This window comes from Sinocyclocheilus grahami, unplaced genomic scaffold (assembly GCF_001515645.1).
Source record: "Sinocyclocheilus grahami isolate Dianchi unplaced genomic scaffold, SAMN03320097.WGS_v1.1 scaffold508.1, whole genome shotgun sequence".
Taxonomy (NCBI): domain Eukaryota; kingdom Metazoa; phylum Chordata; class Actinopteri; order Cypriniformes; family Cyprinidae; genus Sinocyclocheilus; species Sinocyclocheilus grahami.
This window is the reverse complement of record NW_015505687.1, coordinates 158,218-170,262: the sequence shown is the minus strand read 5'-3', so window position 1 is coordinate 170,262 and position 12,045 is coordinate 158,218. Positions and strand designations below refer to the sequence as shown.

Genomic DNA, 12,045 nt, shown 5'->3' with positions numbered 1-12,045 from the left:
TAAAGGAAAGATTTTTATGAGTGTTTGAATATAGGACATATTGTAAAAGTGCTTATGCACTTAGACACTTGGGGTGAATTTCCCTTTAATTTTCTCCAAAACTATACAGTAAAAATATTTGAATATTAATACAGTGATAGTCTGGGTCACTCTGAATACATATGAATTAAAAGAATGAGCTAACCTATAAAGGAACACTTTTTATGAGTGTTGGAAAATGGGACACACTGCAAGTGCAAGGACACATTTTGTTGTTTGGGGCGATTTTGCTTTTAGTTTTCTCCAAAACTATACCGTAAAATGACTTGAAAATGAATATAGTGTTAGTCAGGGTCACTCTGAATACATATCAATTGAAAGAATGAGCTAACCTATAAATGAAGCTGAGTATTGTATGCGTTTATCTCTCTCCAAGCAATAGCTACGCTATTGACCATGTCATTGAATAAAGCCTTGCAAGTGGATCCGCTCGCCTCACGTCTCTGTCACCCTGTTACAGCAACGATGGAGTTTGATGTTTGGGGTGATTTTGCTTTAAGTTTTCTCCAAAACTATACAGTAAAATGCCTTGAAAATAAATACAGTGATAGTCACACACACACACACACACACACACACACACACACACACACATTAAATAAAAAACAATGAATAAAAACATTAATATTACATTTATAAACATTAAATGTTGGCTGGCTTGACCGTGTATTTTCAAAGCGCGGCAGGCTTGACCGCAGAGTGGGACAAGGTGAGTACTGAATTAACATATTTCTGCAGTCATAAAAATTGTTATATCTTAGCCCAGCTATTTTAAACTGTTTGATCACATTCTAGGGTTATTATTATGCATAAAAAAACCTTACGCAACATTGATAGGAACACTGAGATAAAAAAAAAACAAAAATTCAACCATCAATGCATTTCAAAATTGTTACTTTTTTGTCAAATATAACATCAAATTGTTATATTAGTGCTACAGTATTACAACATCAGTATTGTACATTTTTTGTAACATTTGAATTTTTTATTTAGTGCAATATTTTGTCATTGCAACACTTTAGTGTAATTTTCACTAGCAACTGCAATTGGGTTTATATTGTAAACCTAAGTTCACTGTTATCCCACCGGCCACTATTGTGACCATCAACATGTTTACTCATTCTATGACCACACTCAACAAAACTGAATATATGTGAATTCATATATTAATACTAGACCCCTTAAAGATAATGTGTACCAAAAATATTTGTCATATCTTTGTTAACATACTTTACTAGCCCTTTGTTTTGGAGCTTTGATGCAGTTATAATCTTCTCAAGGTGCAAACAGGAAATAAACTGCTCTGGTCATGTGACAGTTTGCCCTAATCATGTGCAACTACACATATTTCATTGAGACCCTTTATTGTTTTCCATATTTGCAGGAAGTGCACTAAAACATCAGTCAGTAAGTTTTTTAGAGCTTTATAAATGAAAACTTTTTTCACGGTCACTGTTGTGACCGGTGGGATTAAACGGTTTTAATACTAGATATGGGCTTTCCTGAAGGAGTTTATCTGTAACAAGATCCAATACGCTTGGTTTTGATTTAAGGATTATTCTGTGGTGGAACGTCAGATAGAGAAAACAGATGACCGGATGCTGACCATTTGACATCCAATAATATCCCATGCGGATTAATACGATTTCTATCACACCCGCTTTCAAATGCAGTGCGTTGTTGGACCCGCAGGATGGCGCTCCCATCTTTTCGACGACACTTTTCTTACGACTGTCTCTTACGATTTACGGCAGCGGCTAGTGTCCACATGGTCGCTCGTGTTGTGAGCTTGACGGAATTGTAGAACAGATTGAAATTGATATTTAACTTCAAGTGTAGTCCAAACACATTAAAAACATGGGAAAGACTAAAAACAACAAATTCAAACGGCCATCGTTTTCTTCCGATGGTCTTCCAGCAACTCCTGTTAAACAGACTGGGGACGAATCAGAAGACGAAGACTCTCCGGCTGCGGAGCTGCTCGATAAAGTAAGCTTCCACTGCTGTGACAACTCTTCAGACTTGCTGTAGATTATGTTTATGAATCTGAATATTTGAAAATGCTGAGATAAAGGCTATATTAGCGCAACAGTTCAATATGGCGTGTGTAATGACTGTGTCAGCTCTTACTCTGATGGGATGTTGGCATGATGAATAAATGAAGCGAGTCTGATGCAGCTGTCAAGCAAGCGAGATTCGGATCTTCAACCTTGAACCATCCAGTCTTTCTTAAATTCCTAAGAGGAGTTCAAATAGGGGAGAGTGTGGTGAGCTGATCCAGTTTTTTCGATGAGTGTGTTTAAAGGGAGCATATGACAGTAATGGGTCCAACTTAAATATGTACATGCATTTCAGGATGTGATGCATCCTTGGGAATAATCACATTGGATCTAAAATAAACCGCTTTCCAAATTTTTTTTTTTAAAGAAGGTGGTCTCTTGGCTCAACTTGCCCACAGTGAGGGGTAAGTTTAGCCATATAGAGTTAAACCGTGCCATTGATTATGCTGAAGTAAAACCTTCACCTCATGCTATATCAAAAGTAATCATTTCAAAAAATGACTTCTTAAAATCTATGTGTGAGCCTTGTGATGGACTGGCCAAGCCATCCAGGGTTTTTCTCTGCCTGTGGCTCAAGACGCTGGGTTAGGTTCCAGCTCCCCACAACCCTAATAAGGACAAAAAGGTTTGGATGATAGAATGGATGGAAGGATGACTCCTGAAAGTTTTTATTTTAAAGATACAGTTCACAATTTTGAAGGCTTTTTGTTTTTAATTATTTAAACATTTCGGAACAAAATAAAGTTCAAATTGAAGGAGTAAAAAAAAAAAAAAAAAGATAAAAAAAAACCTGACTGCAGTTGACCTTACAGAACTGGGCTAATAGTACTCAACATCCCACTTATAAATGTTGCAGGGAAATACAGTTTCATACAACTTCAATGGCCAATTAAAAAAAACAAGGCCTATTTAACACTTTCAGAAAAAAATCTAGTTCAAAACAAAGAACAACATCTAAAACGTTTGGTTTAAAATTAATGAAATATCATGTAAAATTATACTTATTATCATAAGAAGGGGTGAGCCACTGGCTCAACTTACCCCAGGACTGTCTGCTCAAATTACCCCACTTCGACCATTTTAACAAACTTCTGTCATCCAGCAGTTTAGAGCTAACATTGTAGACTCATAACGTCTTAAAGCACACATACACGTGTGATGTTTTTTGAGATTTGTCTGTAATTGTTCAGAGTCAGACACAAGAAGCATCATGAGTCCTTGAACATACAAAAATCACTTTGAACAGTTTTTTTGAACCTAAATGTAGTTACAAATGTAGTTACATGGGCCCCTCTCCATCATAGAGTGAGTAAAATGGTTAACTCTTCAAATATGTGTGGTCATATCACCAATTTTGTTTAAGGTTGTCTAGAAATAAGGGGTGGCTCAACTTCCCCACGGGGTCAAATCACCCCGCTTTCCCCCCTGTATGTCTATTTGCAGGTGACTCTCCTTCTGTGTATGTGTGTGTTTAGCTGCAGAGTCCATCAGCTGATGTGCGCGAGTACGCGTGTGCCAGTATCTCTCGTGTTGTCCAGCAGAGTCAGACGATCCCAGGATTCCTCCAGAGAGATGCGGTCAGGAAAATCGGACCTTTACTGCTGGATCGCAGCCTGGCGGTCAGAGAGACTGCTGCTGGAGCACTCAGGTACACACACACACACTCTAAGGTGACACTGACATACTAAACCTGGGCTGTAGTACACATCCAGCCACCAAGAAAATGAAAGACACAGAAACTCGTCACACAGACTGCATTAATTGCATAGAAATTAGAATGTATAAATTATACAATTTGAATGTTATAATTTCCCTCTGCAGCAGTTTGTCTAATGAGCAACTTGGTGTATTACATGCTTGCTATCATTATTACACTATTCTCTGATACAAGACTCCTCAGCTTCGGGGTTTATTTTGTAAAAGTTACCCTTAATTTTCCTCTGTGTGTGTGCTACAGGAATCTTAGTGCCTGCGGAGGCCCTGAAGTATGTGAGGACATGGTGAGACAGGATGCGCTGACGCCTCTGTCTGCTCTCCTGAGGGAGGTATAATGCTGGATCAATTCAATTTAAAATGCTTTATTGGCATGGCAGTCTTTATCTTGAAACATAAAAACATAAATTCAACATATGACTAATAATAATCAATCCAGAATGTACAAATATACAATCCACTTTCCTGTAACGCAGCAAACCTGTAGCTTTAAAGTTTGTTTTTTATTTGAGAGCTCATGCTGTGATGTATCAATCTTTTATTGATCTCAATTAGTATAAAAATGTTTTTCCAGCATTTGTATGCGTATGAATGGAAGTCAATGGAATGAAAAGTAAAGTGTGACCACCCCTTAAAACATGATTTTTTTTATTGCATTGGTGAAGGATATTTTAGTCAGTCCACTTAATTCATTAACCATGTAGAGAATATTATATGTCATTCTTTTTTCTTTTATCCTTCGTTACTTTGCAGGGCTATACTTTTTCAATAATGAAATTAGCATGGCTATACTTCTTATTCACTTGCACAATAGTTTTAAAAACTAACATGAAAAAGATTGTGGATCTTGATCCTGCCTAAAGAAAAAAAAGTCATATGATATGATAATTTTGCCATATCGCCCACCCCTCGTGAGAAGAGGAAAAAAAAGAAGCTGTTTTTGACAAGTCTCTCTTATGTGTGTTTGTGGAGAGCAGTGCTGTACTGGCTTTGACATGAGCTCGTCTCCTACTATGAAAGGACAGAAACGCACGGTGGAAGACGTCGCCAATGAGGCTGTAAATTTACTTTGGAACCTCTGGTAAGATTGAGCTCAAACTGACTTCATCGTCCTTGAGAGACCAAATCACCAGTGAGCAGTCAAGACAGATTGACGTTTACATTTAACAAGTGTATTAACAAATGTTACAAATGCCTTTGAGTGTCATACGTGTTTCCTCTGACCACTTGACAGCACATCATCATGCTTTATGTACTAGTCACTAGTTTGCACGCTGAAGATTAGGCCAAATATGAGATTGGTTGTTTAATCAGTTATCACATTAAAAGCAAAGTCATTAAGTAAAACATTTAGTGATGGCATTTTTAAAAACTACCTGGCATATACTTACAATAAAAACAAGGCATGAAGAGTTGTGTTGTGTTGGGTTCAATAAGATGACATGGTTGCAGTCTTGTATAATCTATGTGTTTCTTTCTTTTGTGGATGTGTAGTGAGAGCAGTAGCACAGCTGTGTCAGTGTTTAACAAGGCTGGACTTCTAGATGTTCTTCTACATTGTTTACAGAGACACCCTCAGAATATGGAGCTGGCAATTTCAGCAGGTGACTCCAGTTATAGACACACATATATATACACTAACATTCAAAAGTTGGGGATCAGTAAGTGTTTTTTATATATATACACACACAGTATATACATATACATGTTTCAAAGAAATATTGTTCTTTTGAACTTTCTATTAATCAAAGAATCCTTAAAAAAATATTTCATGGTTTCCACAAAAAATCATATTAGAATGATTTCTGAAGGATCATATGACACTGAAGACTGGAGTAATGCTGAAAATTCAACTTTACCCTCACTGAAGTAAACTACATTTTACAGTCTTTCAAATAGAAACACTTATTTTCGATTTTTTATGATATTTTGCATCATTACCTTTTTTTTTTTTATACCTTTTTTGTATTTTGTATTTTTAATCCAATAAATGCAGCTTTGGTGAGTATAAGAGACTTTTCAAATACATTTCAAAAATCTTACTATCCCCGTGCTTTTAAACAGTAGTATATATATCTCAAATTCAAATTGCTGTTGTGTGTGTGTGTTTGTTTGTTATTTTTTATTTTTTATTTTTTTGTGTAGGCCACTGCATGCACACAGTAACAGAAGAGAACGAAGAGCTTGTGCGCAGTGTGAACGCAGCAGTGTTTGGGGTCTTGGAAAACATTCTGTCCACCACACACACGAGTATGGAATACACTCTCCTGCGAACGCTGGCTGCAGGTAAAAGAACACATGACACTGGATGTGTAATAAATACATTTACTACATCCACACTATGCAACATGCTACTATATATATATATATATATATACACACACACACACAGGGCCTAAAATTAACACTCGCCAAGCACCAAATGTGAGTAAAAATCAGCATCGGCGAGTCCATGTAACAGTGTCAGTCGCCAGTTGGCGACTTTTAACTTTTCCCTTCTTTATTCTTCATAACCCGAGAATGGGGCAACACATACCTGGGGTTACGCCGCCTAAACGGTGCAATGAAGTATAGTTTGAAAGGCTGCATGTTCGGCTGTACGCATACGCTGAGCCGCTTCAGACAGCTCACCAGTAGCGCTTCAACGCACGAAAACACACACAATTGTGTCAAAATATGCGGTTTTGGCGAGTTACCTTGTAAACGGAGTCTTAAATTAGTTATAAATGACCGTAAAGAGTTGGGAGAAAATCGGATGTGTCAGATCCGCGTCATATGCATCAGGTTTTAAAGTGAAACCTGCTGAAGACTGTCATTGATGTATATCAAAGAACAAAAGAAAAAGAGAAATCCTTGGACTGTTCTAGTCGCTGATTAACTTTTATAGCTTGAATAAAGATTATGTATAGTTTATGCATACATAATATACTTTGTGAAGATTGTTTTAAAATCACTTAAATTAAAAGTTGTATATTTCAGAGCCTATTAATTGTTAAAAATGTAAAGAGTTGGGAGAAAATCGGATGTGTCAGATCCGCGTCATATGCATCAGGTTTTAAAGTGAAACCTGCTGAAGACTGTCATTGATGTATATCAAAGAACAAAAGAAAAAGAGAAATCCTTGGACTGTTCTAGTCGCTGATTAACTTTTATAGCTTGAATAAAGATTAATATGTATAGTTTATACATATATAATATACTTTGTGAAGATTGTTTTAAAATCACTTAAATTAAAAGTTATATATTTCAGAGCCTATTAATTGTTAAAAATAATGGCTTTCAATTATACTGTAATGTTGAATGGCTATAATTAATAGGGAAAATTGAGGGAAAATGCACCAGCAGGACAAATTAAAAACATTATAAATATGTTTAGTTATTGTAGTAGTAATAACTGCCTGTTTTTGCAAAAAGAGTTTCATGACCAGTGAAAATGAATTTTTTTGCCATTGGCAGGTGTGGCAAAAAGTTAGTTTTAGGCCCTGTATGTGTGTGCGTGTATGTTCAATTAGCTAGCTATATATATATGTACAGTGGGTACGGAAAGTATTCAGACCCCCTTAAATGTTTCACTCTTTGTTATATTGCAGCCATTTGCTAAAATCATTTAAGTTAATTTTTTTTCCTCATGAATGTACACACAGCACCCCATATTGACAGAAAAAACACAGAATTGTTGACATTTTTGCAGATTTATTAAAAAAGAAAAACTGAAATATCACATGGTCCTAAGTATTCAGACCCTTTGCTCAGTATTTAGTAGAAGCACCCTTTTGATCTAATACAGCCATGAGTCTTTTTGGGAAAGATGCAACAAGTTTTTCACACCTGGACTTGGGGATCCTCTGCCATTCCTCCTTGCAGAGCCTCTCCAGTTCTGGCAGGTTGGATGGTAAACGTTGGTGGACAGCAATTTTTAGGTCTCTCCAGAGATGCTCAATTGGGTTTAAGTCAGAGCTCTGGCTGGGCCATTCAAGAACAGTCAAAGAGTTGTTGTGAAGCCACTCCTTCATTATTTTAGCTGTGTGCTTAGGGTCATTGTCTTGTTGGAAGGTAAACCTTCGGCCCAGTCTGAGGTCCTGAGCACTCTGGAGAAAGTTTTCGTCCAGGATATCCCTGTACTTGGCCGCATTCATCTTTCCCTCAATTCCAACCAGTCGTCCTGTCCCTGCAGCTGAAAAACACCCCCACAGCATGATGCTGCCACCACCATGCTTCACTGTTGGGACAGGTGATGAGCAGTGCCTGGTTTTCTCCACACATACCGCTTAGAATTAAGGCCAAAAAGTTATATCTTGGTCTCACCATCTTGGAGTCCTTCAGGTGTTTTTTAGCAAACTCCATGCAGGCTTTCATGTGTCTTGCACTGAGGAGAGGCTTCCGTCGGGCCACTCTGCCATAAAGCCCCGACTGGTGGAGGGCTGCAGTGATGATTGACTTTCTACAACTTCCTCCCATCTCCCGACTGCATCTCTGGAGCTCAGCCACAGTGATCTTTGGGTTCTTCTTTACCTCTCTCACCAAGGCTCTTCTCCCCCGATAGCTCAGTTTGGCCAGACGGCCAGCTCTAGGAAGGGTTCTGGTCATCCCAAACGTCTTCCATTTAAGGAATGGAGGCCACTGTGCTCTTGGGAACCTTAAGTGCAGCAGAAATTTTTTGTAACCTTGGCCAGATCTGTGCCTTGCCACAATTCTGTCTCTGAGCTCTTCAGGCAGTTCCTTTGACCTCATAATTCTCATTTGCTCTGACATGCACTGTGAGCAGTAAGGTCTTATATAGACAGGTGTGTGGCTTTCCTAATCAAGTCCAATCAGTATAATCAAACACAGCTAGACTCAAATGAAGGTGTAGAACCATCTCAAGGATGATCAGAAGAAATGGACAGCACCCGAGTTAAATATACGAGTGTCACAGCAAAGGGTCTGAATACTTAGGACCATGTGATATTTCAGTTTTTCTTTTTTAATAAATCTGCAAAAATGTCAACAATTCTGTGTTTTTCTGTCAATATGGGGTGCATATATATATATATATATATATATATATATATATATATATATATATATATATATATATATATATATATATATATATATATATATATATATAGCTAGCTAATTGAACCTTGTTGTAATGTATTGATAATGAATTGATATAGTGCTAATAATTAGCGTGTGAATTTATAATTAATTAATACAGTAATGTTGCTTTGTGAATGGGTGGTAGAGGTTTAATGAATAGTTGAAATAACGCTAAAGAATGTTTTGTGTGGTTATTAGTTGTTTGTCTATTTCAGGCTCCTTATGGAATCTGAAGAGCGGTCTGTCTTCAGCGCAGCAGTCTCAGACACTGACTGCGCTGGCCACCACTCTCTCACACAGCCTCAGTCTGGACGCAGGAGAACTCATCCCAGAGCTGTGGCGTGCTGAATCTGCCCGTCTGTCCAAAGAGACCACATCTGCCACAGAGTCAGATCATACAGATGCACGGCCCGCAGGTCATGAGGCCGAAGAAATGGAGGAGGACGTGAGAGATGAGAAGATGAATGGAAGAAAGCCTAATGAACGGATGTCAAAAACCAAAAATGACATCTCAGATCTGTTGCCTGTATGTTAAAAGCTATTGTTTTAAGTGGAAAAAAATAGGATAAAGTTTGCACATTTCAGAACATTTAAAATGTGTCCATATTTATGTTAAAAGCATAGTTCACCCAAAAATGAAAATTCTGTGATTTACTCACTCTCATGTCGTTCCAGAAGAAAGTCTGGTTTGGAGCAACATGAGGGTTGATTAAACATTGACAGTTTATTTTTGGGTGAATTATCTAAAAACATTAACTACAAAAAATTAGCCACTTATATTATTATGATAGGTTAGCGTGCCTATGGAGATCATAAATGCATTCTTAAAGACGATCTCCTCTATGTTCCTTGACATGAAGGCTATAGCATACCTCCTGCACTCTCTCTTTCCCCTTCACACCATGTCAACACAAATGATGGCACATCTGTCCCTCAGAGCCAGATGGTTCTCACTCTCTCTGAACACAGAGTGACTTTACCCACTTACACACCAGTGTGCAGGGCTGCTGTAACCACTCTGAGCTCCTGTCTAACCTACCCATAGGGTGTCCTGAACGTGGTCCTCTTTGAAAGGTCAGGGAGAGATTTGATCCAGAGCCTCATATTTGTGGCCCAGTTTACATCAAGAACCAAAGCAAACTATGTTTAAAATTTCCATGTTACTGTGAATGCTCTTAATGATTTCATTCTCTATTTCAGTTTTATCAAATCGGTTATCAGTATTCAGTCAAACTATCTTAAATCAGTTTAATAGCCATCTCTATATGTGTACAAATAACCCACTTCTGTGGTTTTGTTGTATGTGTCTGTGTTTTAAGAGAGACAGACTGGAGTTGCGAGAGGCCAAAGCACTGCTGTCAGCACAGCAGACATCGCTGGAAATCATTGTCAACATGTGCTGCTCCGATGGTGAGTGTATGTTTATATGTGAGCAGGGAAGACAAGAATATTATAGGCAATCCTCAGGATTTTCCTGCAAATGTGCGAAATTAGAGGAATGATTTCTATGTTTGCGTCAGAGAAGACAAGACCGATAATATGATGGCATATTTGACTGTCTGTGTGTGTGTGTTTGTCTGTAGAGCCCTCAGATGATGAGTGGGAGGAGATGTCCAGTAGCGATGAGAGCGAGGTGTGTGCTGATGGGATGTCAGACACTAATTCCAGCTTGTTCTCTCCTCTCTGTCTGTCTGCTGAACTTCACACAATCCTGCTCAACCACAGCATACCTCAACAGGTAACACACATTATTACATAGTCAGCAATGCTTACAATGCCTCAGTTTTTATTTTATTCTGATGTTACTGACCCTTCTGGTTCAGTGGGGAGATCGCAGTTCTCACATACTGTACTCCAGGCCACTTTGGGATATTTGTAAAACCATCTAAAATGGGAGTGTGATGGACATATTTTGGCAGTTAAATGAGGACACTGGTTAGGCCTTGTGAATGATTTGTCTTGTGTTTGCAGACACAGAGAGAGGGCATTGAAGTAGTCCATGACAAAAATGTGCTTGTTGGTAAAATAATCTTGAATTAGTAGATTACCGTTCAGAAATCTGGGGTCAAGCATTTTTTTCTGAAGAAAATCATACTTTCATTTAACAAGGACACAACAAATTTAACAAATGTGACAGTAAAAATGTTACTTGTTACATTATTGAAAAATATTAAAATACAATACAGTTATTATTTTACTTTTGTTGAAAACATGATTTTACCAAAGGGAAGCACGATATAATGAAGGCTTTAACATAAGTGGATTATTATGAAATGGCAATAAATAATAGTGGTGTCTGTTGAATAAGTAGGAAAAACAGCCAGTTTTAATACTTAGAGTGCAAGACAAGAAAAGAAACCTGTCATACAAAATGGAGCGGGGAGCGGAGTGGTAATATTTCCTTAAGAGAGCAGAGCGCCTTTCTGAAGATTCCGCTCCGCTCGCTCAATACGCTCAGCGCCACTCGCTCAACCCAGAATGCTTTTGGTGATTTGCTTGTTCGAGATCGAGAATCTGTAGAGATCGAGAATAGTAGAGCAGTTATGGAGTTCAGATATTGTTTCAACGAAGTTGCAAGCCTTATACATAAATGTAAAGTAAAAATCAAAGTTAAGAATGAGCAGGAAGAAGAAACTGAGAGGGAGTGCGGGGAGACTGTTAAAGTTAGTATAGATTCATATTGATTACAGAAAGCACGAAGATGTGCTACGCAAACATGGTGCAGCAAAAGGTGAGCTAGTTACATACCATAATAAATGAATAAACAGGTAGGCTAAGGTTATATTCGGTTGTACGGAGCCCCGATCATGACATGCAGACAAAATCACAGCCATGAATTTAGAATAGGCTAGTTCTCTTTTATGCTAGGACTACATTATGGCCACGAATTAAGAATTCATTTTTTAGTTTAGTCTAAATTATGGCCACGAATTAAGTATTCGTTCTCTTGTTTAGGCTTAGCTGCCACGAATTCATTCGTTCGTTAATTCGTTCATTCCCTATAGTAGGCCTAAATCGTGGAACGAATTATTATATTTCGTAATTACTTATTAAAATCATTATTGCTTAAAATTAATAAAAAAAATAATAAAACCTGCTGACGTCATAGAAACTAATTGTTAATTCGAATTATATTCGGAGCTCCGTAGTT

General features: G+C 37.8%; 1 protein-coding gene across 1 annotated transcript in view; it reads left to right on the top strand.

Annotated features, from left to right (window-relative positions):
- Positions 1-1,722: 1,722 nt before the first annotated feature.
- The window catches only part of heatr3 (HEAT repeat containing 3), an 18,754-nt gene continuing 8,431 nt past the window's right edge, over positions 1,723-12,045 (top strand). Inside the window, exons 1-9 of the mRNA XM_016237173.1 lie at positions 1,723-2,028; positions 3,575-3,747; positions 4,057-4,144; positions 4,790-4,893; positions 5,307-5,416; positions 5,958-6,098; positions 9,110-9,420; positions 10,214-10,304; positions 10,478-10,632. Of these exons, the coding sequence (XP_016092659.1) occupies positions 1,897-2,028; positions 3,575-3,747; positions 4,057-4,144; positions 4,790-4,893; positions 5,307-5,416; positions 5,958-6,098; positions 9,110-9,420; positions 10,214-10,304; positions 10,478-10,632 (1,305 nt within the window). The 5' untranslated portion in view covers positions 1,723-1,896. The remainder of the gene's footprint in view (positions 2,029-3,574; positions 3,748-4,056; positions 4,145-4,789; positions 4,894-5,306; positions 5,417-5,957; positions 6,099-9,109; positions 9,421-10,213; positions 10,305-10,477; positions 10,633-12,045) is intronic.